General features: G+C 50.9%; 2 protein-coding genes across 2 annotated transcripts; both read left to right on the forward strand.

Moving 5' to 3' along the window:
- Positions 1–235: 235 nt before the first annotated feature.
- On the forward strand, positions 236–21,764 carry FAM117A (family with sequence similarity 117 member A; the record flags this gene model as incomplete). The annotated part of the gene is made up of 8 exons (XM_050912065.1): positions 236–308; positions 13,377–13,543; positions 17,087–17,182; positions 17,728–17,841; positions 18,172–18,306; positions 18,831–19,059; positions 19,423–19,543; positions 20,063–21,764. Coding segments are annotated over 8 exons (1,275 nt in total), but the record flags the coding sequence as incomplete, so codon positions are not given.
- A 1,051-nt stretch (positions 21,765–22,815) lies between these two features.
- Positions 22,816–27,092, forward strand: SLC35B1 (solute carrier family 35 member B1). The gene is made up of 9 exons (XM_050911822.1): positions 22,816–22,974; positions 23,165–23,268; positions 23,521–23,651; positions 24,188–24,218; positions 24,430–24,587; positions 24,934–25,060; positions 25,702–25,808; positions 26,080–26,233; positions 26,582–27,092. The coding sequence occupies exons 1-9, from the start codon at positions 22,865–22,867 to the stop codon at positions 26,632–26,634; spliced, it is 975 nt and encodes a 324-aa protein (XP_050767779.1). The 5' UTR covers positions 22,816–22,864; the 3' UTR covers positions 26,635–27,092.
- The last annotated feature ends 293 nt before the right edge of the window (positions 27,093–27,385 follow it).

The following is a 27,385-nucleotide window of genomic DNA, read 5'->3' on the forward strand; positions in this document are numbered from 1 at the left end:
CCGTTACAGCGCGTGCGGGGGAGGAGCTTGCAGAGAGCTCTCATTGGCTTCCGTTAACGAGGGCGGATCGGTTGGCTGCGGACGCCCAATGATGGCGGGGCTGCTCCCGCCGGCACCGCCCCCGGAGCGCTGATAAGCGGCGTTGGCGGCGCCGCGGGGTCAGTGCGGCGGCTGGCGCGGCCGGGCCGGGCATGGCGGGGGCGGGCGGCGGCTCCTGCTGCTGCCGCGGCGGGGCGGGGGGCTCCAGCCGCTCCGCGCCACCGTCCCCTTCCAGCTCCACCAGCGCCGCGGAGACGGGGGCCGGGCAGGTAATGGTGGGAGGCGGCGGGCACCCCCGGGGCGCAGCCGGGGCTGCGGCGGGGGAAGCCCGCGTGTGCCCTGCACCCGGGGTGGGGTTCCGAACCGGCACCAAGAGCCGCTCCGCCGGTTCCCGTTGGGCGCGGAGCGGCCGGTCCTGGTGCGAACCGCCCCGCAACGTGCCCCCGCGGGGGAGCGCCCTCTTCGCCCCGGGCCCCGGCAACTGAGATAGGGCCGAGGCGGAGCCGTGCTCGGCCCCTGCGGCGGGGGGGGGGGGTGTCCCGGTGCTGTGGGCGCCGACACCTCCCGTCCCACCCGGGGCCGCGGAGGCAATGCCGGGATTAGCGCAAACTACCGTGTGCTCGGGCGGCTTCTCCTAATTGGTGCTGCGTGGGTGGAAGTGAAAGAGAAATGAGAGAACCGAGGGCAGGGGAGAGGGGAACACAGAACGGGGAGGGGGGGGCCGGGGCCGGGCACACGGCGCCAAGGACAGTGAGCGAAGGAAAACTTCACCCCGCGGGACGCGGCCCCGACACAGCCGAGCCGCGTAAAACGCTGCCCGTGGGCTGCGATCACACACGCGAGGGGTGAGCTTTGATCTCCAGCCCCGTGGGGGTCAACGGATCTCCCTGGTGTGCTGGCCACCTCGCAGGCAGGACGTGTCGCTGCTTGCCGTCTCCCGTGACAATGAGTTGCCTATTTGGAGGTGGTTTCACAAAAAAACTGAGCCCTGTGTTTTATGCAGCTGATCTGGCTTGATAAAGCAAGCAATAATTTGATTTGCGCTGATGGCAATTTGTCCCTAATTGCATTACTGAGACTTCTCTGACTGCTTCAGGAATACTTATTTAAATATAACTTTCTGGTGACCTAACAGTAGTCTTTGGCTTTCCTTTATGTACGTATTGCTTTCGGCTGTTCGTGGCACTGGGTTTGGATGTTGGGTTCTTGCTTGGCTGTTCATTACCTCAAGGAGTATTAAAATAGCAGTGAAACACTTTTTGGGTTAAATGTAAGATTAAACAAGACTTGTGGAACAGAGAGAAATATTTGTCAAGCTTTGGGCCAGCTGATCTCGGTGGTATCTGTCGAGAGTGCTGGTCTCTTGTTTAATGTAGCGGCTACTTAATCTGCTTTGCAGGGGACAGTGCTGCAGCCCATCCTACAGTGAGAATTAATGGCCCTTCCTGAAGCGTCCTGCATTTCACTGCTTGAGACTTCCAGCCATTCCTGCCGCTGGCAGGGTTGGTATTGATCAGAGAAGCTATTAAAAAGCTTTTTGCTCAATTTACACTTGAAACAAGTTAATGAAATAAATTCTTTTGAGTGCTAGTCTCTCCTTCCCTCTCAGCAGTATGCTGAAATGGAGGTGAAGTTGCCGTTAATAGGGCAATTACTCAGTAGCTTCAGATGTTCCGAAGAAAATAAAGCAAATCTCAAAGAAAGGAGAGCCGGGCTGCCTGTGATCTCTTGGTTGTGTTAGAGCTCTGTGCTGTACCTACTCCGGAGCGTGGTGAATACCATGCAGCTTTCTGAGGGCAAAACGGCTGGAGCGCCACTGAGGTGAACCAGAATTGCTGGTCTTCGTTTCTTCCTGGCTCTGTGCCTCACTGTTCAGGCTCTAGGAGCTTGAATTTTTCCTCTTGATCATAGTCATTTCATCTACAGTTTGGAAGTGTTGAAATTTCCATTGCTCTCTGCCTCATCGCTCTTCGTAAGCTTCAATTTGCTCCCTGCATGTGTGGGAGCTGTAGCAGTAAACTGGCAGGGTTTAACCGAAAACTGGTATCCTGGTGATTCCTAATCTCACGCTTTTGCTCCTACCTTTTGGGAGCTCAGCGTGGAAATCTGTTGCTTTGTCACATCTTTCCTCATTTGACTCTGCTGACTTTCTGAATTGCTCTCGGGCTGCGTGGCGGCTGGCTGCTGGGGATCTCTGTGGTTCTGGCTTGGGGTTTTAGAAGAAGAGGTGTGGGGTGATGCGGGGTCTGATCCTGCAGCTGCTCTGATAATAGAGGATCCCATTGAGATGAGGAGCAGCTGCTGAGCCTTTCAAAGGGCTTCTGTTAAAAGGAAGAGCTAGAGCTGGGGGCTGCCAGGAAGGAGGTCGAAGAATATTTTAAAAGGACTTGACTTGCTGTTTAGAAGTCCAGGATGTCAGGACTTCCAGTGATGAATCTGATGTGTGTCATTGGGGTCAATGTTTGTTGTTTTTTTGTTGGGTTTTTTTTTTAAATCCTTCTCTCTTCAGTGATGTGACTTTTGGTGGTGAAGCAGGCAATGTGTTAGTGTTTGATCCTCTTCAGGTGCAGGCCAGACCTGTCCCTGTTGCCTCCATTTATGCCAGGTTAGGTGGCTCGGAGGCGGCTGCTGCGGCTGTCAGAGCTCTGCAGGTGCTGTAACGCTGGCGAGGTTACATGTTCTCTGGGGTGGGATGAGCTTTGTGGAGACTTTGAAGTTTATATCGGTTAACGGCAATGCTCGTGCTGTTTGTGGCCTCGGTTGTTTCCTCCAAAGCCCACACGGAAGCATGTGCTGGTTGGAGAGTTTCCATGCTTGCATCCAGACTTCAGCCTCCCTGAGACCTGTGCCTTCGCACTTGTGAATCCACTGCCTGGGTGTTACCCCAGTGCTCATCGAGCCTTGCAGGTCTGAAACCTGATTTTCTCAAGCAAGACACTGAGAAGTCTTTATGCCTCTTATTTTTTTTTTTTCAGTATGACACTAGAAAGAATAGGATTATTTAAATTGCAGCTCAAATTTGCAGACCCATTGGTGAACATAGCATGTTGTGAACATGAGCGGGTAAGTAGTCTTAGTCATCTAAATTGGTTCGTGCACAGGCAGGGAGAAGATGGAATACGGTGGAAAAGCAAAGCTGTGTCGTATGTTACTAGTTGAGCAGACTCCTTCAGTGCACTCCTCATTAAATGTGTAGGGGGTAAGATGGGATGAATAGCTGCACCGGGAGTTGCCTACCAACTGCTTTTCTGAATAGCGTTGGAGTAGATTTCTTGGGAGGAGAAAGGGTAACTGCCTGCCTGCCTGCCAAACGCTACCCGCTTATCGGTGACAGTGTGGCACAGGAGAGGAACAACAGCGAGGTGCAGAGCTGCAAGTCTTCGCCTGCAAACCTGTATGGTGGATTTGGGGGTTTCATGAATGGCTTTGACGAGACCTGTGTCTTGCACTTCATGTATTTCACAGCAACCCTCCGTGAAACCAAAGCTTTATTGATAGTCTCTCTTCACCAGAATTCGGATAAATTCACCAGTTTTCCCACCGCCACCCCAACAACCCCAGAATTATGTGGTGCCTTTTAGCTTTTCGGGAAGTTACTGTTGGCTGAGCTGACTCATCTAGATGGGATTTTGTTGCTTGCCTGCTGAACTTGCCTGTTTTTGAGATGTCCAGTTGTTTTTGCTGTGTAGATCCTGCTAGAGAGACGAAGTGAGCAGACTGCCAAATATCTTTATTTGGTATCTGAATTAAACCCGTGCCTGGTGTATATTATAGAGGCAGACGAGTGGGACACTATTCATAGGCAATACTGTCTGCATGTATGTTTAGCAAAAGGAGAATGTTAGGAATAAAAATGTCTGTTTGCCACTTGAAAGTGCTATGGGATTGCTGCCTACATAGTAGTGATACAGCAGAGCTGTTAAGAATATCCTTCTCTGCTGCTTTCCTTTGCTGCAGGCATCACGTAATGTGTGGTGGTCTCCTCCCTGCCTCCATCTTAGTAGCTGAATATCTTCAGTGCTTCAGGCCTTACTGTGCTTGCTTTAGCAGTTGGTATCTGATGGGGTTTTGCGTCCTGAGGGATGGGTATAAAGGCTTTCGTTACTGAAATAGTGGTCCAGATGTTTGTGGTGTCTGCTCCTGAGTTTTCTCTTATGCTGTTTAACACCTGTAGTTTTTCAGGGGGTGCTTAAGCAAATGAACAAGGGACACATGGGTTCATAATGTTTATATCCTTTTTTTTTTTAATATCATGGGTTTATATCAACCCAACTTGAAAGTGCAAAAGTCCATCTTAGAGAAGGGCTATCTCAGTAGAAGTAGCAGCTTGGTTGATATTAACTCTCCAAAAGAGAAACGAAAACCCTCAAGCAGGGATGCAGAGTACTGTCATGGGAAAATTGTGCTGCTGCACTGTGCAAACAGCTGCTTCGACAAGCTTTGCATTTCCAAATTTTGGGATTCGTCGCTATTAAGTAATTCTGCCTTTGCCTTTAGGGTTTTGCTGTGGGTAAGCAGGCTGATAGAATTAAAGGGTTAAGCACAGGTAGGGAGCTGTAATGGGGAAAAATAGTCATGTAGGGACTGGTTGAGGGATGGGAAAATCTTGAAGCTGGCCTGCTGTTGCACTGGCCAGGAAGAATCCTGCCTCTGTCCTATGGACTCAAATCAGTCTTTGTGCAGAACAGGGCTGAGTACAATATGTGGCTGGGGTTTGGAGGCAAAGCATTGCAGGTGGCTTTGTTTAATGTCGAACGAGTTTCTCACACGGTAATTGGAGCCCATTCATGGTGTTGCAGTCCTCGGCTGATACAGATCATACCTTCAATCTAAACTTGCTGCTCCCAGTTTGTTAGCCTCTGGATACGGGTGTGGGAAAGGGGAAACAAAGGACACCTCTATAACTAATCTTGACTTGTGTTGACATTCTGTGAGTGAAACAAGTTTTTCCCTGCTTTAAAATGCTGGAGATGACATTTAAAAATAAATTTGTGGGAGGAAGGGATGGGACTGTGCAGTCAGTTTGATCTGTCCCTCCTGTAGCAGAATGCTGCAGAGGAACTAGGAAGCTCTCAGGTCATTTACCCTGGGTGGATTTTTATTTGTGAATCATTCTTTCAGCTGGGGCTTATCTAATACAATTGCATGGACCATAGCAAAGTTTTCAACATTTGTTGGGTGAGTACAGAACTGAAGAAACCTGGGCACCTATTTGTGCAGAGAAGAAGCAGTTCTGTTCCAGGTGTGGTAAACCTTTTACGGTCTGACTGCGCGGTGCAAAAGGAAAAACAAGTACTTGGCCTAACCCTGTGAGAGAAATAATGGCGAGCACCAAAGTGCAGTGAGTTCTCTTTATGCAAAGCTTGGATGTTGAAATACTGCGTAAATGGCAGCGTTGACTACACCGAGCTGATCTTGGCACTTCCCTCGTGGCTCCTGCAGTTTAAGATGACAATACTGATTGAGTGGGATTCACAGTTGTACAAGAAAGATCTCCAAGAAAGACCAATAGTGTTGAGCCTGTAAAAACAATCCCTCTTGGAATTTATATTAAACAGGCCTTTTTGCATTAAAAATTAAGCTTGTGGTGCTGCCATTCAAACCACCTGATAATGCAGGGTTGACTGTACAGGAAATGAGGAAAATATCAAAGAAGGTTGTGTGGTTAGCCCATTCTTTGAAAATAACGGGAGATAATTGTTTCCATGCTTGCCTGGAACCTGCTGCATGACTCTGGGCAAGCTGCTTCTCCTCCCCGTGCCTCAGTTTCTCATAGTTTGTGTGCCACCCTTTCAGGCTGGAAGCATTCAGGAACAGGAATTACAGAGTTTGTACGGTTCCTGGCATGCTGGAGCCTGAGGCTGCTGTGTGCAACTGTTGTATGCATAATGCTGGTGTGCTTACACTGTTTAGGCTAGCTGTAACACTGAGCTAATACTAGCTTTGGTGTCCTGCTTCCCAGTTAGAAAAGGCACTAGGAAGGTAATCAGAAGGTGTATCAGGTGGTGTGATTTCTTTTTTTTTTTCCTTTGCTGAAAAGTTGTTTCAGTAGCTTCATGTTGGGCCTTCCAGGCAGATGGCTTAACTGCAACTAGCCATGAAGATGACTGTGAGTATGGGAGGAGGGCTTGTCATAGAGTGTTGATGTGATTTAGGCAGTTATATGTATATAAAGGACAGGAAACCTTTTTTTCCTTGTTTTCCACCTTGTCTGTAACTGTAGAAATATCAAGGATGTCTTACTCTGTTTTCGTTTTACTTTGTTTTATCTGTACTGGAGCATTTCCAAGGGCTTGAGAATCAAAGGTTTCTCATCTTCAGAGTGAGAGCCCTGCCTTTTGCAGTGATCTTGATTTCTAGATGCTTATCAGGAAATTATTTAAGTAGGGTTAACAAAAAAGGGAAAAAACCCAAACCCACAGCTCTGTCTTCGTTGCTTGGGTTTCACTCTTCTGATACGGGTGACATGGATGATCCTGGTAGCTTCTTAGTCATCTGTATTCTCCAGGATCAGAGTGAACAAGTCCTAAAGATCTGACGTTTGAACAAGTTTTTGCTTGTTTCTAAACCGCTCTTACTGTTCATGAGAGGCTGCCTGCCTATCCGTTTTTTTTTCCTAGTTCTTACTTAATTTTCAGAGTGTACAGCCGGTCCAGAAGCACTCCCAGCCTGTATCAGCGGGTAAGAGATGGGCTTGCTTGAAGATCCCACCAAAGTGGTGCTTTGCATCAGGCTAGATTTAGGAAATGTGCACTTCAACCAAAGACTTTGAGGATGTTGAAATTCTTCAGATTGTTTTATCATTTGAAAAACAAACTTTGAAAGAATTAAGTTAAAGGTGAAGAGTTCAGCTCTTTTCCTCCATCAGTTGGGTGTTGGGCTTCAGGCCTTGAGCCGCGTTGGAGGGAATTGCTGTTTAACAACGTCTGCATCCAAAAAAAAAAAAAAAAAGAGACAGCTTGGACTGCTAGTGTCCCCTATTAATTTCCTTCAATGATATCTGCAGATGCTGTGTCCTTTGGGCAGCTCGCTCCAGCTGTACTCTTAACGCAGCTTGTAACCAGGGGAGGGATTACAAAGCCTGGAATTTCTTTCCCTGTGCTCCCGGGCCGGTTCAGCAAAGCCTGCGGGGCAAGTCATTGCTGGGTTGTATCAGATGGGAAGCCAGCTCCCTGACCTGGTGTAGGATCCTCTTTGCCCTTGGGTTTTTTGGTTTTTTTTTTTGCTTTCCCGATGCCCCCCCTTGGTGGGTTGCTCCTTTCTGTGTCCGTCAAGCGCTGAAGCAGAGAAAGGTTCTTGTGGGGTTTCGGAGAGGGCTGTGTTTTGGGAACGGCAGGTGCTTTTTTGGGTGTCTTGGGCTGTGTGCATGCAGTTTGAGCAAGAGTCATGAGGGGCAGTGTGGTTTAACCACAGCTTCTGCCTCTTCACCGGAAGGTGCAATGGATTTCAGTGCTCTGAGGGTTTTGCGTTTCTGTATTAATGTTTACTGAAATGAGCAAAGAGCTATGAAATCCCATCCTGGCATGGGTGTGAATTTCCCTTCAGTTGTAAATCTTCTTTAAAGGCAAGGGATTATAGTTTTAAAATATTGAGAGAGAGAGATGTAGAATACTTCCTTTGCAGAGACTTGAGGTGAAAAGACTTGGTGCCAGAAGTCGCTGCTGTGGACGTGTTAACTCTTTTTGCAGGAGCGGCTGAGGGTTGTGTGTATCATTACCTTTTAATCTGCCTATAAATTCCAGGTTCATTCTCCTCTTTGAAGCCCCTTAACATTCAAATTGTTGTTTTTCTCTACCCATACATATCAATTGCAACTGGTTGTCTTACTGCATTCTTCTTCCCTGTTGCATTGCATTACTACTGAACGTTAACTGTCTTGCTTTTGCGATAAAGTGAGATTTTTCTTTTCCTAGAAAACGCAGACACTGTCCGGCCTTCAGAGGTTGCTTGTAATCATCCTGCTGCCTGTCTTGTACCGGAGATCTTCTCTGCGTCCCTACTTGGCTTTGTTTTCTGGTGGGGTTTTTGCGGAGACCCCTCGGATGGTGTGGATTTATAGCCTCGCTTGTCTTTTGGTACCTTGAGTAAGCGTGTTCTGGCAGGCTTCTCTGGATCTCCTACTCCATTTCTGGTTAAAGCTTGAGATCTTCCCCTTGTCTCCTCCACTTAAAAAGACCTGTCTGTAGCTGTCTTTGTGGAAAGGATATTCTTTTTCTCTCCAGTTTCTGTGAACTTTCATCCCAGCACCTCTCCAGCTCTTGATCTTGCCTTCGTTCCTGTCTTGGTAGCTAGCTCTGACCATGCCGTGAATTCCTGTGAAATGCTTCTCTTTTCTAGGACGTTTGCGGATTTCTGTAGTGTACTAAGCACAGGATTTTAAATTTCATTAACAACAAGTAAAACTGCCCGTTCATCTCCTTTTAGGCTTTCTGGGATTCCCAGAGCAAAAGCATTTATTCCTTGCGTAATCCTGCATTGCTTTCAGATTGTGTGATAGATTACGGTCCTCTCCGGGAGCGCTTTTGCAGAAACAGCACGCAGTAGCAGCGCTTTGGTGTGCCACGAGGAAGAGCCTGGGCTGACTGCGATGGTTGCAAGCATGGTTTCTGAAATCTCCGCGTTTCTTCTGAATGCGGAGAGAGAGCAGCAAAGGCACAATGCTGGGAAAAGGCAATTCTTTCCCTGTAAAGATTTTTAGTCTTTGCTACGTTAGAGATTGGGACTGTTCAAAAATAACTGATTCTGTTGCATTTCCTCAGTGCAGCAGTCAGGACACACACTTTCCTTTACCTGCTCCAGCTGGAAAAAAAAATAAATAAAAACTGAGGATATATTTCTGAAGCTTGCTTGCTGCTGAGAATTTTTTGTCCTATTTGGCAACAACCTGTCAGGTAACTTGATTCACTATGACGAAACTGCAGAGAAATTGAAAGGAGACTGAAAGGGGTTATCATATTGACGCTTCAGTTTTGATCTTTATTTCACTAACGCTTCTGCTGCTTGTCACTGCACTGGAAATACCCGGTTAAAGTGGTTTTGGTCCTCAGAGGAGAGATGTTTTCTGATCAAGTACCATCTTGCAGAGTGAGATTAGACGAAGCGTGATTCCCTGACGTGGTTTGTGGATCACTGTGCTTAACACCCTCTGGAAGTCCTGCGCGTGTCTCTTGTCCAGTTACATTTTAAAACAAGAAGAGGAGAAGGGAGGACACTGGATTTCTTGCTGTGTACCAGCCTCACCTCCCGCTCTGTCGGATCGGAGCCAGCGAGCTCGGGGTGATGCTATGGCCAAGACCTGCTCTACACCAAAACTGTTGGTTAGAGCTGTAACTCGTTAAGCAGTACAGTCCTTAAGATGAACATAAGGTGCTCTTTTGGTGCTCTGGCATGGTAGGATAGCTTATTTCCTTTCTGCTGTAGGAGCTCCTGCCCTGGTAACCACCACAGCAATGCCAGCGTTGTGTCCCTTCTGCGTGTGCCACCTGAGCTCTGTCCAAGTAGCTGTTGTGCAAAAAAAAAAATGTTTTGTGTAGAGATCTCCCAGCTAGATTGTCTAGGAAGATGTTAAAGATCAAGGAAGCGGTGCTGGGGTGCAGTAGGGGACACTGATACACATCCAGCAGCCTGGTTTGGGGTGAATGTTTTGTCTAAAAGATCTTTCTGTGTCACAGGGTCCTGCTGTGGTTTGACAGGCCCATGAGAAATTCAACTTCGGCATTTATGTTATCTTACTGCTGCCATCCCCCGAATCAGGAGTATCATCTGAATAAGCTGATGTGTTGTAAAGAGCACTAAAAGGTGTAGACGGGGGGAAGCTGATACAGAACTTAAATAATTAGCAGTAATTTCTGTTACACTGGGGTGGAAGATACTTGCATAAGTTAATGACAGAGTTGCTTAGGTTCCATCTCAGCTAAACTCTTCCCTGACAAAGTCTCTCTTCAAAGCTTACAACTCTTGCTTGAGCCAATAAACTGAAAGCTGCATCCGAAACCATTACGTATGCCTTGATAGTACAGAATGCAGGGAAAGCTGCTCAGTGTGGCGAAGCCTCAGACAGCCCCGTCGTTCCATGGTTAACTTGAAAGCTGATTATATTTAAACACGGACTGTTATTTTATGCTTCATCACTTTAAGAGAGACCTTTACAGGGGCATATTCCAAAAATGTCAGGGTCTGAACAGCATGTCCCTAAATTCCTAAACATTCTTCTGATAGGAAAGGGTCAGTTTCCCCAGGATGAGATCTGGAGAGGGAAGGAAGAAAATTTTACAACTCTAAAGAAAGTAGCAATGGGAACTTTATTTTTGCTTGCCATCGTTTTTTGATTCAGCTGTAAGTATTCTGTATTGAAAAGTGACCCCAGAAATTTTTAAAAGTTTACTGAAGACTTTTATTTTCTCTTTTTAGATGCAGAGATTGGCTGGCCTAGAGAGACTGTTTAGGAAGCTCTGAGCTCACTGATGTTGATGTGGTTGGGAAAGACCAGGAACACTGCAAATCTAGAATTCCAGCACTGAAAACTTTCTACTTTTAAACGCATGCATCGCGCCAGTCTCTAACTTGTGGCCGCATGAAAGCCTCACGCGGCAATTGGAGGCGGCCAAATGGCTCCTGGAGATACGGCGACGGTTCTGTTATCTGCAGCAGCTTTACTGTCACATGAAAAGTAAAAGCGCCACAACCTGACACTTCTCAGCTGTGGAGCTGGCTTGGACCCGCTCCAGAGCTGGTGGCCAGGTGGCAGCTGTGCAGGCTCGGTGCGGAGGGGTGATAATAGCACGGAGCTGTAAACAGGACGCTCCACCCTGCCTCGGTGCCTCTCACGCGCCGCCCTCCTTGTGCCCGAAACCCTGCGCCGTGCACGCAGCCTTTGCACCGTAAGGAGAGGCAACCTGCTTCCAGCAGCACCCTGCCCTCCCTCTCCCAGCTGCCCCTTGCCCTTCGGGCTTCCCGGTGCTCCTTAAAAACAAACTGAATTGTTCGGTAGCGGAGTTGTACTTCACGGAAAGGAACGACAGTTCTCGCTGTTCGTAGATGAATAGCTTTAGATGTTTGTCAGCCATCGTACGCAATCGATGCGGCGGTCACCGTAGGAGGCCGCGTCTCCTCTGCTCTCGGTCATGTCTGTTCTCGAGGTCCTTTCAGGCTGGTTTTGCCTGTGTTGCCCTGTTGAAGGTTTGGAGTACGAAGGTGTGACCCCGGTGACTCCGGGTGCGATGGTTCCATCGAAGGGGGCCTCTTGGAGAGCTTTGTGGGGGACGTGTGCTGTCGAGGCAGTGTGGGAGAGGGGGCTGCCCTCTTGCAGTAGCGTTCAGTTCTTCTGCCAGCAGCCTGGTTGGAGAGAGCAGCGTGAGAGGAAGAGACAGCTGAAGTCATACGTAATGGAGAGATGCAAGTAACATAGCCTGTGGGGGCAATGAGGCACTGAAGAGGAAGCTGCAAATACTAACGAGTTTCTAAATTAGTTAGTGGTAGCTGTCTTACTGTTAACTGTTGGGAGCAGGGAGTGTGCCTTGAAATGCCAGCTGGACCCAACACAATAAGCCTTTAATCCATTGTGGACCTTACGAGGTGTGGCTGTCATGCAAGGACTAATGCTTCTCTCGCCCTCCCATGTCGCTTTTTGTTCCTACCCTTTTCTCACCTAGAACTCGAATTCCGCTGCTCAAATGGTATTTTAGCTGATAAAAGGATGTATTTAGCAGGTCACGTCCCTGGAGCGGTCTCAGCCCTGAGCCTGCAGTGGCTGCTGCAGCACCTTTGTATGCAGTGGTATTTGGCAAACACAACACAGCGCTTAACAGTTTTAACGCTGGTTTTAGTGTGGTTAACTTGCTACCTGCCTGCTGTGCCCTCATTTCGGGAAGGAGGGAGAGACTGTCTGTACACAGAGCACCTGGAGCAGAGAGCTGTGCGTGGCCTTAATATCTTGCCAGGAGGCCACAGGGCTGGTTCTAATGTGTGTGGTAATTTGCATGTCTAATCAAAACGAAATGCAAACAAACTTTCCTGCTGGCTTGAACTTGCCTCTTTCTTGCTACCTTTTTGGTTTTGGCGATGACACCTTTTTTTCAGCTGCAAGGGTGACGACCGGGCTGCAGAAGAGGGCAGCTGTGGTGTCTGCCCATGGGCCATGCATTGATCACATCTGGTTTGGAGCTGGCCAGGATGCGATGGAGGAGACGGGGAGGGCACAGCAAAGCGCGCGCTGTGTGTCTCCCCGTGCTGTAGCCTGCCAAGAGAGACACTTGGCTCTCCATCCTTGCGATGGGATTGCGCTGGTGCGCATCATTGTTGACACACAAACTTAAACTAGTGTTATTTAACAAAGCTCTTCTGCTAATCCTGTTTCTAGCTACTGTTATGAAAGTGATGTCTGAACAGGCAATGTGGCCGTCTCATGGGAGCTGGGCAGACCCAGAGCTCCCGGATTTGAGCTTGGGCCCTGCCAGCGATGGGTTATGACAGTGAACAGGTTGCGCATCTTACTTTCTGGTCTTTGCTGAATGAATGCACGCCCCTACTAATGCACCAAGTGCTCACGTAGTCCCGCTGGAGGATCCAAAACTTTGCAGACGTTCTCTTGGCCTCCTTGAAACTGGAAGCGAGCAACAGCATGCTTCCTTGGGGGAAACTGAGGCACACAGGCTCCCTTTTGCTGTTGAGTCTTGCCATGGGTAAGAGCCTGGATTCTCTGACTGAGCATTGTGCTCCAGCTAGTAAGGAATACGGCCTTATAGACGGCGTAGTCTTGGAGTTTTTTCTACTGTGCTCATGCAAAAGCAATGTGGACATGCCGAGTATTTGACTGGGTTGTGTAGCAGCTCCCTCAGCTTCGACTGGAATGTCTAATCAATGGCTTCAAGCAGGCACTTCAGGACTGCAATAAAATCTCTGCTTCTAGAGGAGCAATCTCTTGGTGATAAGCGTTAATATGGCGCTCTGCAGCGGAGCAGAGGAGTGAGTAGGAGGGCAGATTGGGCAGTCAATCCGCCAGCCCTTGCTGGCCCACTCCACTGAAGCGGTGTTTCTGTTGCTGCTTGTTTTCGATAGCTGACTTGGAGCAGGAAACCTGCCCGCGCTGAGGCTGGGCAGCCGCCCGGCCTTGGCAGGGAAGAGCTGCTGCTTTTGTGGGAGAACTCACTGGGAACTCACCGGGCACGTTAGAAGCAATAGGACTCTGGTTTCTGAAAAGTAAATGGACTTCTCCAGGCTGTATGGGCTAGTTCCCTTCTTGTGGTCTTTGCAATGGACGTGGGCTTGTTAATTGTGGTAGCTCTTGCTGAATCTTGGCTTTGGAAGTCTAATTTTCTTTTCTTTTCCCCCTCGTCTAGCTAGCGTTCCCTGTGCTGCTGCTGTTGAGAAGACCTGCCGTCCCCGGCAGCCCCGTGTACGGCGCACCTCTTCGCTAGACACCATCGTGGGCTCGTACCTGTTGGGCCAGTGGCCAAGGGATGCTGAAGGAGCTTCCACTTCGTGCATGAATGACAAAGCTACCCAGGTATACACGCCTGCAGACTGCCCCTGAAGTCTCTGGGCCAGGAGAGGGTTGCAGAACTGAAACAAGCTGTGTAAACGGGGGGTGAATGGGGAAGGTGTTAAATTTCCATCCGTCCAGCTGCAACTTTCTAGGAAGGCTTTTTTTCCCCTTTTGCTTCTCAGCTTCAGTTGATTTCACTTTGGTGCAGAGTTAGAATTTCCTTGGCCTTGTTTGGAGGCAGATGGCCTCTGGCTTTCTTCTCCAGTACTGGCTCAATGCTACTTTTTTTTTTTTCCTGGCTTGCAGTTCTGGGCCAAGTCCTTATATAACACTCGCGGGCTGTGTGCCACACGCTGCGAGAAGTCAGGGGTGCTCCCGCAGAAGGGCTCACGAGCACGAACGGCACAGCTCTCTACTGTAGAATGGAAAAGCTCCAGACCTCGAGGAACTCTTAGCAACCTGTAAATATTACTGCATGGCAGCAAACAGTGCTTGCCTATCTGCAGAGGTGAAAGAATTTAGAAGGATAAGGGCATCCGTTTGCTTAACAAGTCATTTATTTAGCACATTCAATCTCTGTTAACTTGCTGTTTGATGTTTGCTATTCAACAATTCATTACTGGGCTGTTTGCAGGAAATTCTGAATTGGATTCCAACTTCCATTGTCCTTTTCCAAAGTATTCTTGCCTGCTTTTGTTTCAGTTCCAGTGCCCAAGAGCGCTGCTGAGGGCAGAGGGCATGCTGGAAAGGAAGGGAAAGAATTTGTCTAACTTTATTTGAGTCAGGGAAGCACACTCTTCCTTTCTGTCTTCATCAGCAATGGTGGGAACACTTAACCCCAGTGTTTTGGGGCTAATTAGTTTTTCTTGCATGTGGCCCCTTTGGGGAAAGGGGTTGGAGAAGAGGGGCACCTCCTTCCCGGAACGGAAGATACCACTGTGGTAATTCAGACTCCGCTGAGCGTGGAGCTGATCTGAGCGTGGAGCTGATCGCTCCTCTCTGCAGTGAATAGGCCAGGTGTGCCGCAGTCTTTCATCAGTTATCTGCAAGTGTCTTGCAAATGCTAATTTTACCTTGCAACATGCCTGTGAAATGAGCGGTGATCTCTGCCGTTTCACACACGAACCTCCGTGTGTCAAATGAGTCGGCTGTTGAGAGCTGGGAATAAAGTCCTCGGTGCTGGGCTGCCCCGTGTATTCACAAAACGTTCCTCATCGTGACCTCCAGGACTTTGCCACTCCTTCCACGTTTTCAGGCTTAATAGTTATCAAACTTGGGACTTTCTTTGCTAGCCGGTACATGTTTACTTCCCTCCTTATTCAGCTACTGATCAGCTGTTTTGCAGAGCTCTGTAGATTTGCTATCATAAGGTGGTTAAGTGAGAGATACAACTGCAGGTGCTCAGTGTGGGGGTGAGGATGGCAGCACTATGTATGATTGGAGCTTGTGGCTTTATCTTGCTGTGCAAAGCATTTTTTTTCTCTCCTTTTTCTGAGGAAGCGGTTTTGCCACAGTTAGTACAAAAGGTTCTGTAATTTCCTTCTGCCTTGACAGTCTGCCTGCGAGAGGTGGGACGCGTATGCGCTTTTCATTTTCAGGCCTTCCTATTGCAAACAGTGTCTTTTCTTCCTTTTTAGGCCCTAGTTTTTTGTGAGCGCTGGTGCAGTGCTCGGTGCTCTGGGGCTCGCGGCAATAGGCTGCAATAAGTGACTTCTCTAACAGGGCTCAGGAGGCTTCCAGTGACTCGAGGAGAGTTTCTGTCACGTCCTGCAAAGCAGGGCTGTTCTTAGCAGCTGGAGTTCAGCTTCCCACAGACTTGCTTCTTGCAGTAACGTGGGACAGGGCTGCGGTCTTGTCTCTTAGACCTTTGCCTCTTCTCCTTAACTTTCTTACGTGCGCGATCTACTGGGATGTAAAATGACACAGTGTTTTGGGATAACGGCCAAATAATGATGTTTGAGTTGTTCAGGGGAGAATATTTGAGGTAGGAAATGAGGTCAGACGTGCCATGTGCTGAAGCTGCAAGGTTGGTCTTTGCCGTAGGATTTCCTATCGCGTTGGTCTGTTCCTCAGCTCTGTCTGGCACGCTTCAGGGGTAGCACGGGGATGGCTGCGACCAACTGCTCTGAGCTTAGCAGGACCTCAGAGCAGTGGGTCGGGCTGAACGGATTTCTTCTCTCAAAGCAAACTGAACACTGTAAATCGAATAGAACCGCTTCTGTGCCACGATGGCTGCTGCTTACGGGCATTGCAAAATGGAGACCTAGACAACAAATGGTTTTGGCTGTAGGGAACGCAGTGTGCTCTGCGTAGTGGTGTGTGTAAGGAGGGTTTCATTCAGAGCCTGTTAAGTCAGGAGAGGGTTGGATTTCTGCCTAGAAGTCACCTGTATCCCTTTACAGAAGGGAAACCTGCTGCCTCTCTAGGTAACTTGCCTTGTTCCTTTGGTTTAAATAGATTTTAAAACCTGTTTTGAGAGAAGAGGCTTCTGTCATCCCTGTGACTCAACAGGGTTGTTTGAAACAGCTGCTGTTCTTGCAGTAGCCTCTGGGGAGATCAGTTAAGCTGCCTGGAGAGGAACTGTTCTCAGGCCCTTGCACCTTCTGGCAGCCTGTCGCTGAGGATGGAGGAGGGAAGTATCATCCAAAGCCTCCCACAGAAATGGCAGGCAGCAGCGACACAGGGTGAATGTTTTGAGAGGCACTGAAATGTGATGTTGGGGAAAAAATGATGGCTGGTCTTGAAAATGATGTGCCTTGGGACTGTTCCGATCCTGGAGTCTCTGCCGAGAGGGCTGAGTTCAGTGGAAGGAAGTTCACACCCTTTGGTGATCAGATTAACAGCCCTTTCTGATTTCCATTGATATTCAAAACGTAGCTGTTGCTTGGAAAACAGCTGTGTAACGTGGTGCTGAAGCTGTTTTTCTGCATGAAGAGAGTCAGCTCAGAACTGCCAGCCCCGCAGACGGAGGGACGTGAGCTGGAGAGGCAGCTGGGTTCTTCCAGCGCTCCGGCAGCAGCAGCAGCAGTCAGTCTGCAGGCCAAACTCTGGTTTTGGTTACGCCTTTGAACTCTGATACGGGAGCCTGAGGTCTCAGAAGCAAGTTGTGTGTTCTCACAGTTGGGTGAGGCTTTTCCTCTCGGTAATGCTGCTTCGTACAACGAGTGCCTGAAACCCTACGTCACCGTTCATCGGACGGGAGCCTGTGCAAGCAGCGCGAGGGGCAGTTGTGGTTGTTTCTCCGGAGTAATGGTTTAGTGCCCTTTATCTCGCCAGGTACTTGTGGTGATTAAGCCACTGACTTCTGGGCAGGTCTCTTGCCATGTAGGTCTGTGAGGTCCAGTTTCCTGATAGGCACAAATCTGGCCAAAATAACTTTGTTTTGGCAAGTACAAATAGATGGCTATCTCTTAATGCACATTACTGAGTGTTGTGTTAATGCGGGGAGACTGGAACAGGACTGTGAACGGGCAGTAGTTGATCGCTTACTCTTAGGACTCTACCACCAGTCTCTAAACCAGTAAATGTTGTGATTATTCTCAGCCGTGTTTCTCATCACTTCAGACTCCGGTGTCCTGGCATGACGCGGAAGTGGGGAAAGCCAGCTCCAGTGCTCACAAGCGTTCTGCTTCTTGGGGTAGCACAGATCACCGCAGAGAGGTAAAATAGACCACTCCCAATGCTTGAGCAAGATCTGTGTTAGTTCCTCATGTATAGGAGGCTCCTGCTTGCATGGGAGGGGAGTGGGAGGACAGGATACTGTTGAAGATGAGACCTTAGCCCTTGTTCTCATCCCTCACGCTCTGTGATTCAACTAAAGACTGATCTTGTTGGCTTCCTGTAGCAGGCAGCTATTGTAAAGTAGCTCCGCTGAAACTCAGTGCATTGCTCGTCGGTGTCGTGGCGTGTGCGGGTTCCAGCGGGGCCCGGTTCCTCAGGCTCTGTAGGTGGAGGATAACCCAGATTCACTAGGGGAAGGGCACTGGCCACATTGCAGCGGGGGAGTTTGTGACGAGGCCTTGTGAGTACTTCTGGTCCATCCTTTGAGAGGTGGCCGGAGCTGCTGCTTGTGTGATTGAAACCGTCTCTATTTTGGCACTTCCTTGTGGGTTGGAAGAGAGGGGGAGGAGAGCGCCACGGCATGATCCTTTTTGGTGGAGGTGTGTTGCCTCGTCTGGTTCTGTAGCTGAAACTTTGTTTGCTAGATTGCCAAACTGAAGCAACAGCTCCAGCGAACAAAGCTAAATGGCAGAAGTGGCAAAGAAAAGGAGAAGAGCTCCCCACTCCAGGGCGACCATGCTGTCCTTGGATCGCTCAGGGTACGTTCACGTCTCCCCCTGCTCTGCTGTCACCGTGTGTCCTAGTGAGGTGGAGAGCAAACTCCTTTGGGCAGGTGTCCAAGCTGTTCTCAGACGTCTGCTCTCATGCCTGAGAAGGGAGAATTTTTTTTTCTCCTCTTCTCGCACCTCTTCAGCATGTCCCTGTGCTTTGGTCTGCAGTTAGTGAGTTTACATGACTCTGCTGTCAGTCTTCTCCCGTCAGCCTCCTGGAAGGCTTTGGCTGAGCCCTGGAGAGCTGTGGGAACAGGATGTAACTGCTGAGCGTGTGCAGGTAGAACTCTCAACTTCTTTGATTCTGAATCGTTACAGGACTCTCCTTCAGGCTTCCTTTCTCCATCTCCCATTTTGAGGCTCAGCCCCTGCTTGCATAGGAGCCTGGAAGGGCTAAACCAGGAACTGGAGGAAGCGTTTGTGAAGGAGCAGGGAGATGAAGAGCTTTTGCGGGTAAGTGGAGGTCACAAGATTGCCCTGAATCTTCTGGGTGGTCTGGGAAAGCCTTTCCTCAAAAGTCACTGCCCGTATCTGTTTCTTGGCCATGGGGAAAGTCTCTTGGGTCTAGTTTTAGTTTGTTCTAGGCATGTAACTGTCTAAATTGGGTCACGTGGCTACTGGCTTCCCTCCTTAAAACTTGCTGGTCCTATAAGAGGTCAGGCAGTAGTAATCTCAGGATAGAGGACACCTCATTGACAGCTTTAAGACACAGTCTCAGCCTGGCATCCAGAGGCTCCTTTGTGCTGCGCAGATGTGGGAGAAGTGATCCCAGACAGCTTACGAACTGAAGTGCGTTACAGGATACAAAGGGCCGCTCTTCTGGTGGCAGAAGGCTGCCTCGCTCCCTGCAGTGGAGGCTCTGCCTGTATCCGGATCCAGCACCCCAAGTAGCTGCTGTCTGTAGGTGCAACTGCTGTTAAACCTCTTCACTGGTGACAAGGCTTCCTTGCTCCTCTAAGACTTTGCTTCCTCCCTAGATATTGGACGTCCCAGACGGCCACAGGGCGCCAGCGCCTGCCCAGAGAGGCTCTGGAGATACGTCCCTGACTCTGGAGCCCAGCAGCGGGAGCTGCAGCAGCCTCTCTCTTTCTCCTTCCCCTTCCCCTTCTGTGCCTCTCCGCCTTTCTCCACGCACCCCGGTGAGGCTGGCAGCGGAAGAGCCCTCCTCTGCGGCAGACGAGGTACAGCCGGATCCGAAGGAGAAAGGTAAACACTGAAAGCAGAGGGGCTGGGAGCTCAGGGGAGACAAAGGGGGCCCCTGCTATGAAAACCTGGGTGCAGTGGCTCCTCCCTGTCTGCCTGCTGGCTTGGAAGCTGCAGCTGAGATGGGAGAGAGGATCTCAGCCAATTTGGCTAAACTGTAGTGGACTTTTAAAGCTCCAGTAATTACCTTCCAGGTGGGCGGTTTCCAGTGCTAGATGGAGGATGTGAGCTGCGAACTACACAGCTAAAATGCCACAGCTTTGGGGTATTGTCGCCTGCAGCCCCAGGGTCTAGAAGAGCATGTCTGGTGTTGAGTGCTGTTGGATTCTTTTAAAAATTTCTCAAAAAGTATCTTTTCCCTGCTAGAAGAGGGCAGCCCTTCACCAGTCCTGGCCTTTGCTTCTTCTCCTCGACCCAACCACAGCTACATGTTTAAACGGGAACCTCCCGAGGGATGTGAGAAGGTCCGGGCCTTTGAAGAAGCTTCGTAAGTATGAGGAGTTGTTGGCAGAAGAGAACTCGCGTGAGGATGGTCCTACGGGGGGGATGCTGCGGTGGGGGCAGCTGGGGCTTCCGTTGCTGCAATTGCCACCCCTCCCCTGTTCTGAGAGTAGGGAGCAGCCTCGAGGAAAAACTCCCAACAAAAAACGTGGCTGCTCAGGCCCTGGTGAGAAGAGCTGAAAGCTGAATTGCTAACCCTCGGGCACGCTCGGAAGGATCTTGTGATTCTTGGCCCTTCCCAGGCAGTAGTTTTTTCTCGGCCAGCAGAGCCTCTTGAGAAGAGGTGGTTCTCCTATAAATAAGTGTGCTTTCGAAACAAAACAGGCTCTTCGTGCCACTCTGTGCCTGACGAGCGGTCCAGCTCACAGAGGCAGTTCAGCTTTTAGTCAGGCTCTTTGAAGAGTGCACAACTCCAGGTGTTTTCCCTGCAGCCGCAGGCACCGGCGGCTCGCTGCCCTTGGGAGCGTCTGTTCCTCATCATGTCCGCTCTGTCTCTCTCCCTCAGCTCCCCCAGCCCTGACCAGCCTTTTCAGCCTTCCTGTCCAGATAAGAACAAAGTGCACTTCAACCCCACCGGTTCTGCCTTCTGCCCTGTCAGCCTGGTGAAGCCTCTCTTCCCAAACGTGGGTTTCCTCTTCAGGGGCTTTCCAGCTTCTTCCAGCCCTGGCACGGGCACGTTTACATCCTGCCAGCCCACAGCTCCCACTCCGTTCCTTGGGGTGCGGAAGGACGCCGCAGTAGATAGCTTCAGCGAGGTGTCCAAGTCTCCTTCACTGAATTACGAACACTGGAAGCGCGGCCAGCCGGAGGAGAGCGTCGTCTTCCACAGCTCTCTGGTGGTGTGAAGCCTTTGGGAAAGCTAGCCAGCAACAACAGCTCTGGCTCCTCAGTGTGTCTCTGCCAGCCTGTAGAGACTAGTGCCTTGAAGGTGGGATGTGAGAGCCGAGAGGCAGCCCTGGGATTGAGAACCACAGCAGGCTTCCTCCGAGGATGAGAGAAACTGTGAAGTACAGTGTGCCACGGGACTCCTCGCTGCTGGAGAGGCTTGTTTCTCCGAGCCTCCCCTGTTCAAAGCACTTTCCTGCGTTGAATTGTCTTTGTTTCCTGTGTGATTGTTTTGCTGGTGAAGAGCAGCCGGGCACTGCTGCGGGGAGCAGAGGCAAACTCGTGCTCCGTGGCTCTGTGAGTGAGGTTGAGCTGGGAGGATTCAGGTGGGGGTTCCTAGCACCCCTCAGCCCTGCGGCTGTCCGGGATTGCTGAACCCTGGGGAGGGGGGAGAAGGGGCCTGTAGGACGGCTGCCCTTGGATATATCGGAGCAGAAAATGTTGTGTATCTGCGTTATTAAGACAGCTCGTCTCCCTCGGAGCACAGAGAGGGCTGGAGAGCAGTGGAGCCCTGACCGTGCCTCCCCTGGACACCTTTACCCCTTGAAACAAGCCTGGAGCTTTAAGAATGCCATGCTAAATGGGGAGAGCGCAGGTGACAATGCAGGCTTCCACAGATCCGTGCTCTGGAAAGCTGCTGTGACTGAGGGCGAGGGAGGCATTAGAGACACGAGCTGCCTGTCCGGTTTCCTTACGCGTGGGCAGAGATCTTCCAGGTGCCTTGGCCGTGCTGCAGGAAGAGGGGATGGAAGTGAAAACTGGCAGTGCACAAAGGTCCCTGCTCGAGGCGGGTTGTTGCTGCTGTAGAGAAACTACCTGCTGCTTTCCAGCCGTGAGCCCAGCCAGCCCGGCTGGGGCTGGCTCCCTGGGGTGGGGTGGATGGAGAGGGGCTCCGGGGCCCCGCTGCCTCGCGGAGGGGAGACTTTGTGTACGGAGCTGTGACCGCGGCTGGGCAGGGGTCTGAAGCACTGCCGCATCCAGCAGTGCTGTCCCGACATGATGCCTTAGAAGGTGAAGCGATAACACGGGAACATTGATTGTAAAGCCTCTTGACAACAAAAGTATTTGATTTTGTGTCTGTTGCAAAGGCTCTGGGTTGTATTGAAGAAGCCTCTTTTCTTGTATCCGATGTAGAAACTCTATTTTCTTCCAAAGACACTATTTTTGCAGCTGTTTTGAAGTTTGTACTTTATGTATGTATTGCAAAGCTTAAAGGAGGAATGTTAGCTTTGGAGTTCTTGTCTTGTGTTTAGAGGGGTTTTTTTGCAGATGCTGGTATTGCCAGTTAAAAGGAAACAAAATAAATATTTCAGGCATCCAGAGTACTACTTTGGGATTTAATATATATTGAGTCTAAACTGGAGTCTGGGGAGAGTTTAGCGGACAGATGTTGAAGCTGTGAACAGGCTGAGAGCCTGTTTTCTGCTGAAGCAGTATCAACAGCTTGAGGCTGAGCTCTGAACTCCTCTGGCAGGCGCCTGGGCTGGGCTGGTGCTGCCGGGCTGGCTCTGCTGGGGTTCCATCCTGCCCGGCTGGGGCTCGCTGGGAGGGTGCTGGGTGTCGGGTGGCCCTGCAGAGCGCATGGGACTCGCTGTTCCTCAGCTGAAGCCAAGAGCGCTCGCAGCACCAAGTGTTAAAACACGAAGCTGTGCTCGTTTTAGCAGCGTGAATACAGCTTCTAAATTAGGCCGTGGAAAGGAAACGCGGTCGGCTGAAGGAAAACGCCTACATCCATAAACTGCCTCATCCTATAGCCGGGGCGCAGGGCCCTCGCGTGCGGGTTTTGGCAGCTCCGGGGTGTTGCGGGGGCAGCGCTTCCCCGGGCCGCCCGCCCTCCAGGCCTCAGCCGCGGGGCCGGACCCCGGCCGGGGCAGAAGGAGCGGGCGGGCGGGCGGCAGGACCTGCGCGGCGTTGCCGGAGGGTGGGGAAACCCCGCATGCGTACACCGTGCCCGAGTCGCTCAGGCGACGGCGGGAACGCCAACCAGGTACCGCCCGTTAGCTCCGCCCCCGGTCGTGCGGCCAATCCCCGCGCTCCACATCTGGTTGCGTCACCGCAAGGGCCGCCCTCAGAGAAGGTCCCCAATCCGGGGCTGTCCCGGGCGCTGCCTGCCCCGAGGGGCGCTCCGCGGCCGTGACCGCGGCCGAGCCGCGGCGGGGGCGGCCCCGGAGTGGCGCCGGGAGGGGGCTCGGCGCGCCCTCCCGGCCGGCCCCGCCCGGTTCTCCGCGCTGCCCGCCCGCCTCCTCCCCGCGGCTGGCCCGGCAGCGCGTCGGGCGGGCGGGGCCGGGCCGGGCGGGTCCTGGTCGGCAGGCGGGCGCAGGCCGGGCGTATGAGGCAGCCCGCTCCGCCGCCGCCGCCGCCGGTCGCGCTGCGGGATGTGGTGCTGGACGTGGCCCCGACGCTGAGCGGCCGCGCCGCCGTCATGGGAACGAGCGCGAACGGCGCCGCGCTGCCCGAGCGCCTCCGCCTGCCCGTCTGCTTCCTGGGCGTCTTCGCCTGCTACTTCTACTACGGCATCCTGCAGGAGAGCATGTGAGCGCCGGGCCGGGGGGGGCTGGGGCGGGGAAGCCCCGGGGGCGGCCGCCCTCGCTGTGGGCCCCGGCGCGGTCACGGCCCGGGGGAGCCTTCCCCGGGTTGGGTCCCACCCGGTGTCTCAGCGTACCCCGGGGAGGCGGCTCCGGGCCGGACCCCGCCGCTGTCTTACCGTGTCCCGCTCTTGCAGCACGCGGGGACGGTACGGGGAAGGCGCGAAGCAGGAGAAGTTCAAGTACGCCCTGACCCTGGTGTTCATCCAGTGCGTGATCAACGCCGCCTTCGCCAGGCTCCGTAAGTCGGCTCTCGGGAGCTGCCGGCTGGGCCTGGGCGCCCCGGGGCTCCGCTGCTCGGGAAACTCGGGAGCGAGGCGGTACTCGGGGTTTTTTACCCGTCGGAGGGGTCGGTTGCCGGCGCTCTTACGGCGGAGCGTCGGCGTTGATTGTCCCTCGCGTCTCTGGTGATGTCCTTAAGGTGCTTCGTGATGGCGGCGGCTGTTCGCAGCTCTCCTGACTTTCTTCTTCTTCTTCATCGTCTTCCTTCCAGTGATCCATTTTTTCGACGCCGTCAAAGCGGATCGCACTCGGAGCTGGCTGTACGCCGCTTGCTCGCTCTCCTACCTGGGCGCTATGGTTTCCAGCAACTCGGCTCTGCAGTTCGTCAGCTACCCGACTCAGGTGGGGGGCGAGGGGGAGACGGCGTCAATGTACAGCTTAGCACTCTGGTACCCCGCTAACGCTCGGGGTACCCCGAAAACGGGCACCGTGCTGATGAAGCTAATGCTGCGGAGGAACCGGCTGGTGAAGTGACGCGGAGGGGAAACTGTGATTTTTGACGCTTGTTTTCCCCGTAGCTGCGTTTGTGGGGCTGTATCGCTGTGGTTCAGTCAGCGCTGGGTGCGTGGAGAGGGGTTAAAAGAGCTCAGGCTGTTCCAGAAAGGGAATAGCAATCCCGAGAAATTAGGGGAATTTGCTAATTGGGAGTTGGTGCTAACGGTGGAGGGCTTGAGACAATTTCTGAAATCTTAGCCGTTAATTTAGCGGTTGCCCTGTGGTGGGTTTTTTTTGTCATCTTTTTTTGAAGTATCTGGTATTTATTGGAGGGGCGCGTCAGCGTGGTCTGATCCCGTACGGTCACCCTGGTATTGCCACGATCTCTCTCGTCGCCGGCAGGCGATGGTATGCCAGTAGTTAATATAGTCTTTCTTTTATAGGTCCTGGGCAAATCTTGTAAGCCCATTCCAGGTGAGCAAATTTCACATTTCTTCTTGTATGTTTGCGTGGATTTCTCGTGCCCTCAAGCAGGACCTCAGCTGTCAAAACAGCGCCTCTCCCCTTCCGTCCGCTCTGCCGCGGGAAGCGCGAGCGGTGTTTTATCTGTGTGGTGTTCTGTTGGGCCAAGTGAAAATCCCACGAGAGGGTTTTGGGAGCGGTTTGTGATGTTGCTTCTTTACAGTCATGCTTTTAGGAGTGACTTTGCTGCGGAAGAAGTATCCACCGGCCAAGTATCTCTGCGTCCTCTTGATAGTCGCAGGCGTGGCCCTGTTTCTGTACAAGCCTAAAAAGGGGGCTGGGAGCGATGACCACGTCTTTGGCTATGGAGAACTCCTTCTGGTGGGTACTGCCAACGCACAAATAACCCCGGCAGGGGTGAGGAGGAACAAGCAGTTCCACCGCAGATAAGGCCGTGCCTTTTGTACCTCGAGCGTACCCTGAAGCTGATGTGGAAACACTTCTGCAGGAGGACACCCGGGTTTGAGGGTTAACCTGTGGTATGAGATCAGTGCGTGAGTACACGCGCATCCCTCGTAGCATATGTTCTGAGGCCACGTAATTGCTATTTAATAGGCAATTGGGATGTAAAAAAAGGGGGAGAATGCTCAAGATTTTCCCCATGGAGAAGAAATAAAGATCGAAGGTTTTCTTTGCCGTCTCTTATCTCTGTCTCGTCTTTTCTTAGCTGCTGTCACTGACCCTGGATGGGCTGACTGGTGTATCGCAGGACCACATGAGAGCTCACTACCAAACGGGTTCCAATCACATGATGCTGAACGTTAATCTATGGTCCACCTTGTTCCTGGGGGCTGGTAAGGAACACCCTGCAAAAACCACAGCCGCCACGCCTAGAGACTGCCCTGGGACACCCCGCGGGAAGAGACGTTGTGTCAAGCTCCAAAAATGCGCCTAGAACACTTTTTGCAAATAACTTTATGTTTTGTTTTGGGTGGGTTGGTTGGTTTGTATATTAAGAAGTCAGGGTTGTTCAGCGGAGCTCCCCTCATGCCCACTAGAGGCCACCGCTTCACGCCGAGTGTCGCTGCCCGGCGCTTGTTGCCTTCTGAGGAGCCCTGCCTGCGGGCCAGCTCTGGGCTCCAGCCCTGACCACCGACGCGTTCCACCGACGGCTCTCTGGCGCCGGCAGAGAAGCAAACCGTATCAGTGTAGCTTTCTGCTCCAATTAGGGAGTAGCCCTTCTAATTAATTGCTAGGGGTTGTTTTGTCAGAATTGGATCTGCAGTTAACGATTGCCGCTTTCATTAATTAACTAGGAAGGTGGTCACTTTTTCTCCTGTTCTCTTCGTTTTCCACCATGTGGGATTTAGTCTTTGCTTTTAGTAGCTCCTAGTTGGGTTATGAGCATAAACTGAAATTATACTACGTAGGCAGCGGCTGCTCCGGCTGCCTCTGGGCTCGTAATTCGTGCTTTTCATCTTGCTCTTTCTTCCAGGGATACTGTTCACTGGAGAGCTCTGGGAGTTCTTGAGTTTTACGGAACGCTACCCCAGCATCATTTACAACATCCTGCTGTTTGGCCTGACAAGTGCGCTGGGTCAGGTAAATACGCTTCCCTTGTTCCACAGTCTTCGCGGGGATGTGTTTACCCAGTTGGGAGACGGCAAAGTAAGGCTGCTTCGCTTTCCGTTGCTTTGGTTGTTGCTTGCTTTCTGTGCAGGCTACCTTCAGAGTAAAATCGGTTTAAGTTTGTATGCAAATAATCAGGATTGAAATAAGATTCTTTCGGCTCTGGCTCAACGGCTTTTCATCTGAAAATATGTTGTACTTTTTCCAGTCAGGGTGACAAAAGGCGTCTATTTGTTTTTTACAGAGTTTTATTTTCATGACTGTGGTATACTTCGGACCTCTGACTTGTTCCATCATCACCACAACCCGCAAGTTCTTCACCATTTTAGCGTCCGTCATTCTATTTGCCAATCCCATCAGTACAATGCAGTGGGTGGGGACAGTCCTGGTGTTCTTGGGTAAGTATGGGAAGCAAACACCTGAGGCCTTTCCCCTAGTAACTTAGAGAGGATGTACAGCGAGGGGAGAGCTAACAAAAGATGCCGGTCAAAAAAATCTAATTGTATTAGAACACTCTCGATGGAAGAGCGTGTTAGTAGCCTTACCAGTGCAGGAAAAGAGGAACGTGACTTCTAGCAGATCTATTCGGTCTTTCCCCCCACGCGAGGTAAGTCACTGCCTCTTGAGTGACCATTAGTAAATTGGTGCCGTTAAGCTGATTTTTTTCACAAAGTTCCGGGAGTTAGGTTTGTTTGAAGAACGTGAAGAAATTTTCTATGCACATGGATTATTTTGTCTCTTTGCAGGCCTTGGACTCGATGCCAAATTTGGAAAGGGAGTAAAGAAGACATCGCATTGAGGAAATGGTTGATCTCTGCAGTTGGAATGAACTTTTAATTTATTGTCTTGTACCTCAAAATCTGTTATGAAACTGGACTCAGGATAGGTAATCAGAAGGGGAGTGTTTGGATTTTTTTTTTTTAGTTTTTTAATTCTAAATTGTCTTAAAAGTGTAATACTTTAGTTTTAACTGTAATTGACCGCCTTTTTTTTTTTTTCTTTCTGTAATCAAAGCTGCATTACTAGATCCTAGCAGCAGGATGAAATTCTTGCCTTAACAGGAAAAAAAACTTCATATCTTTATTAGAGAAAAAGTGACAATGGCCACTTTTCCAGAACTTTAATTTCAGTATTGTTGGCTGATCTTGGGGAGAAACAGCACACCCCTCTCCAAGGAGAGGGCTAGTCTTAGAATTATGTTAGTTCTTTGGTGCAGCCTGGAAGGATCCCTGGATTAAATGCCTGTGTTGAAGACAACCCCCTCTTCTGATTGATTGTATGATTTTTCCATAACTGAGTTGGTGGAGCAGCCAGTTGGACACTCTTCCATTAAGATAATATGTGTAAACACCGAGATGCATTATATCCTTCATCCGAGCCCTTCTAAAACAGAAACAACTCTTGGCATATGTAGAAGTTTACAGGAAACCTGTTTAACCAGTGGGGCCCAAATGAATTCTTTTCACCCCCCCTGCTGATGAAGGAACAGGACGCTCCGCTATGCCAAGGCTGCGTGACAACAGCTTCTAAATGTTGAAAGGGCCCTTGTT

This window comes from Gymnogyps californianus, chromosome 28 (genome assembly GCF_018139145.2).
Source record: "Gymnogyps californianus isolate 813 chromosome 28, ASM1813914v2, whole genome shotgun sequence".
In the NCBI taxonomy this organism is placed as follows: Eukaryota; Metazoa; Chordata; class Aves; order Accipitriformes; family Cathartidae; genus Gymnogyps; species Gymnogyps californianus.

Bases quoted from the DNA above. Each gene is read 5' to 3' on its own strand.
- SLC35B1 (XM_050911822.1), top strand. From the start codon at position 22,865: ATGGGAACGAGCGCGAACGGCGCCGCGCTGCCCGAGCGCCTCCGCCTG. The intron at 23,652-24,187 runs GTGGGGGGCGAG...TTTCTTTTATAG, and splicing joins TCGTCAGCTACCCGACTCAG to GTCCTGGGCAAATCTTGTAA. The intron at 24,219-24,429 runs GTGAGCAAATTT...GCTTCTTTACAG, and splicing joins ATCTTGTAAGCCCATTCCAG to TCATGCTTTTAGGAGTGACT.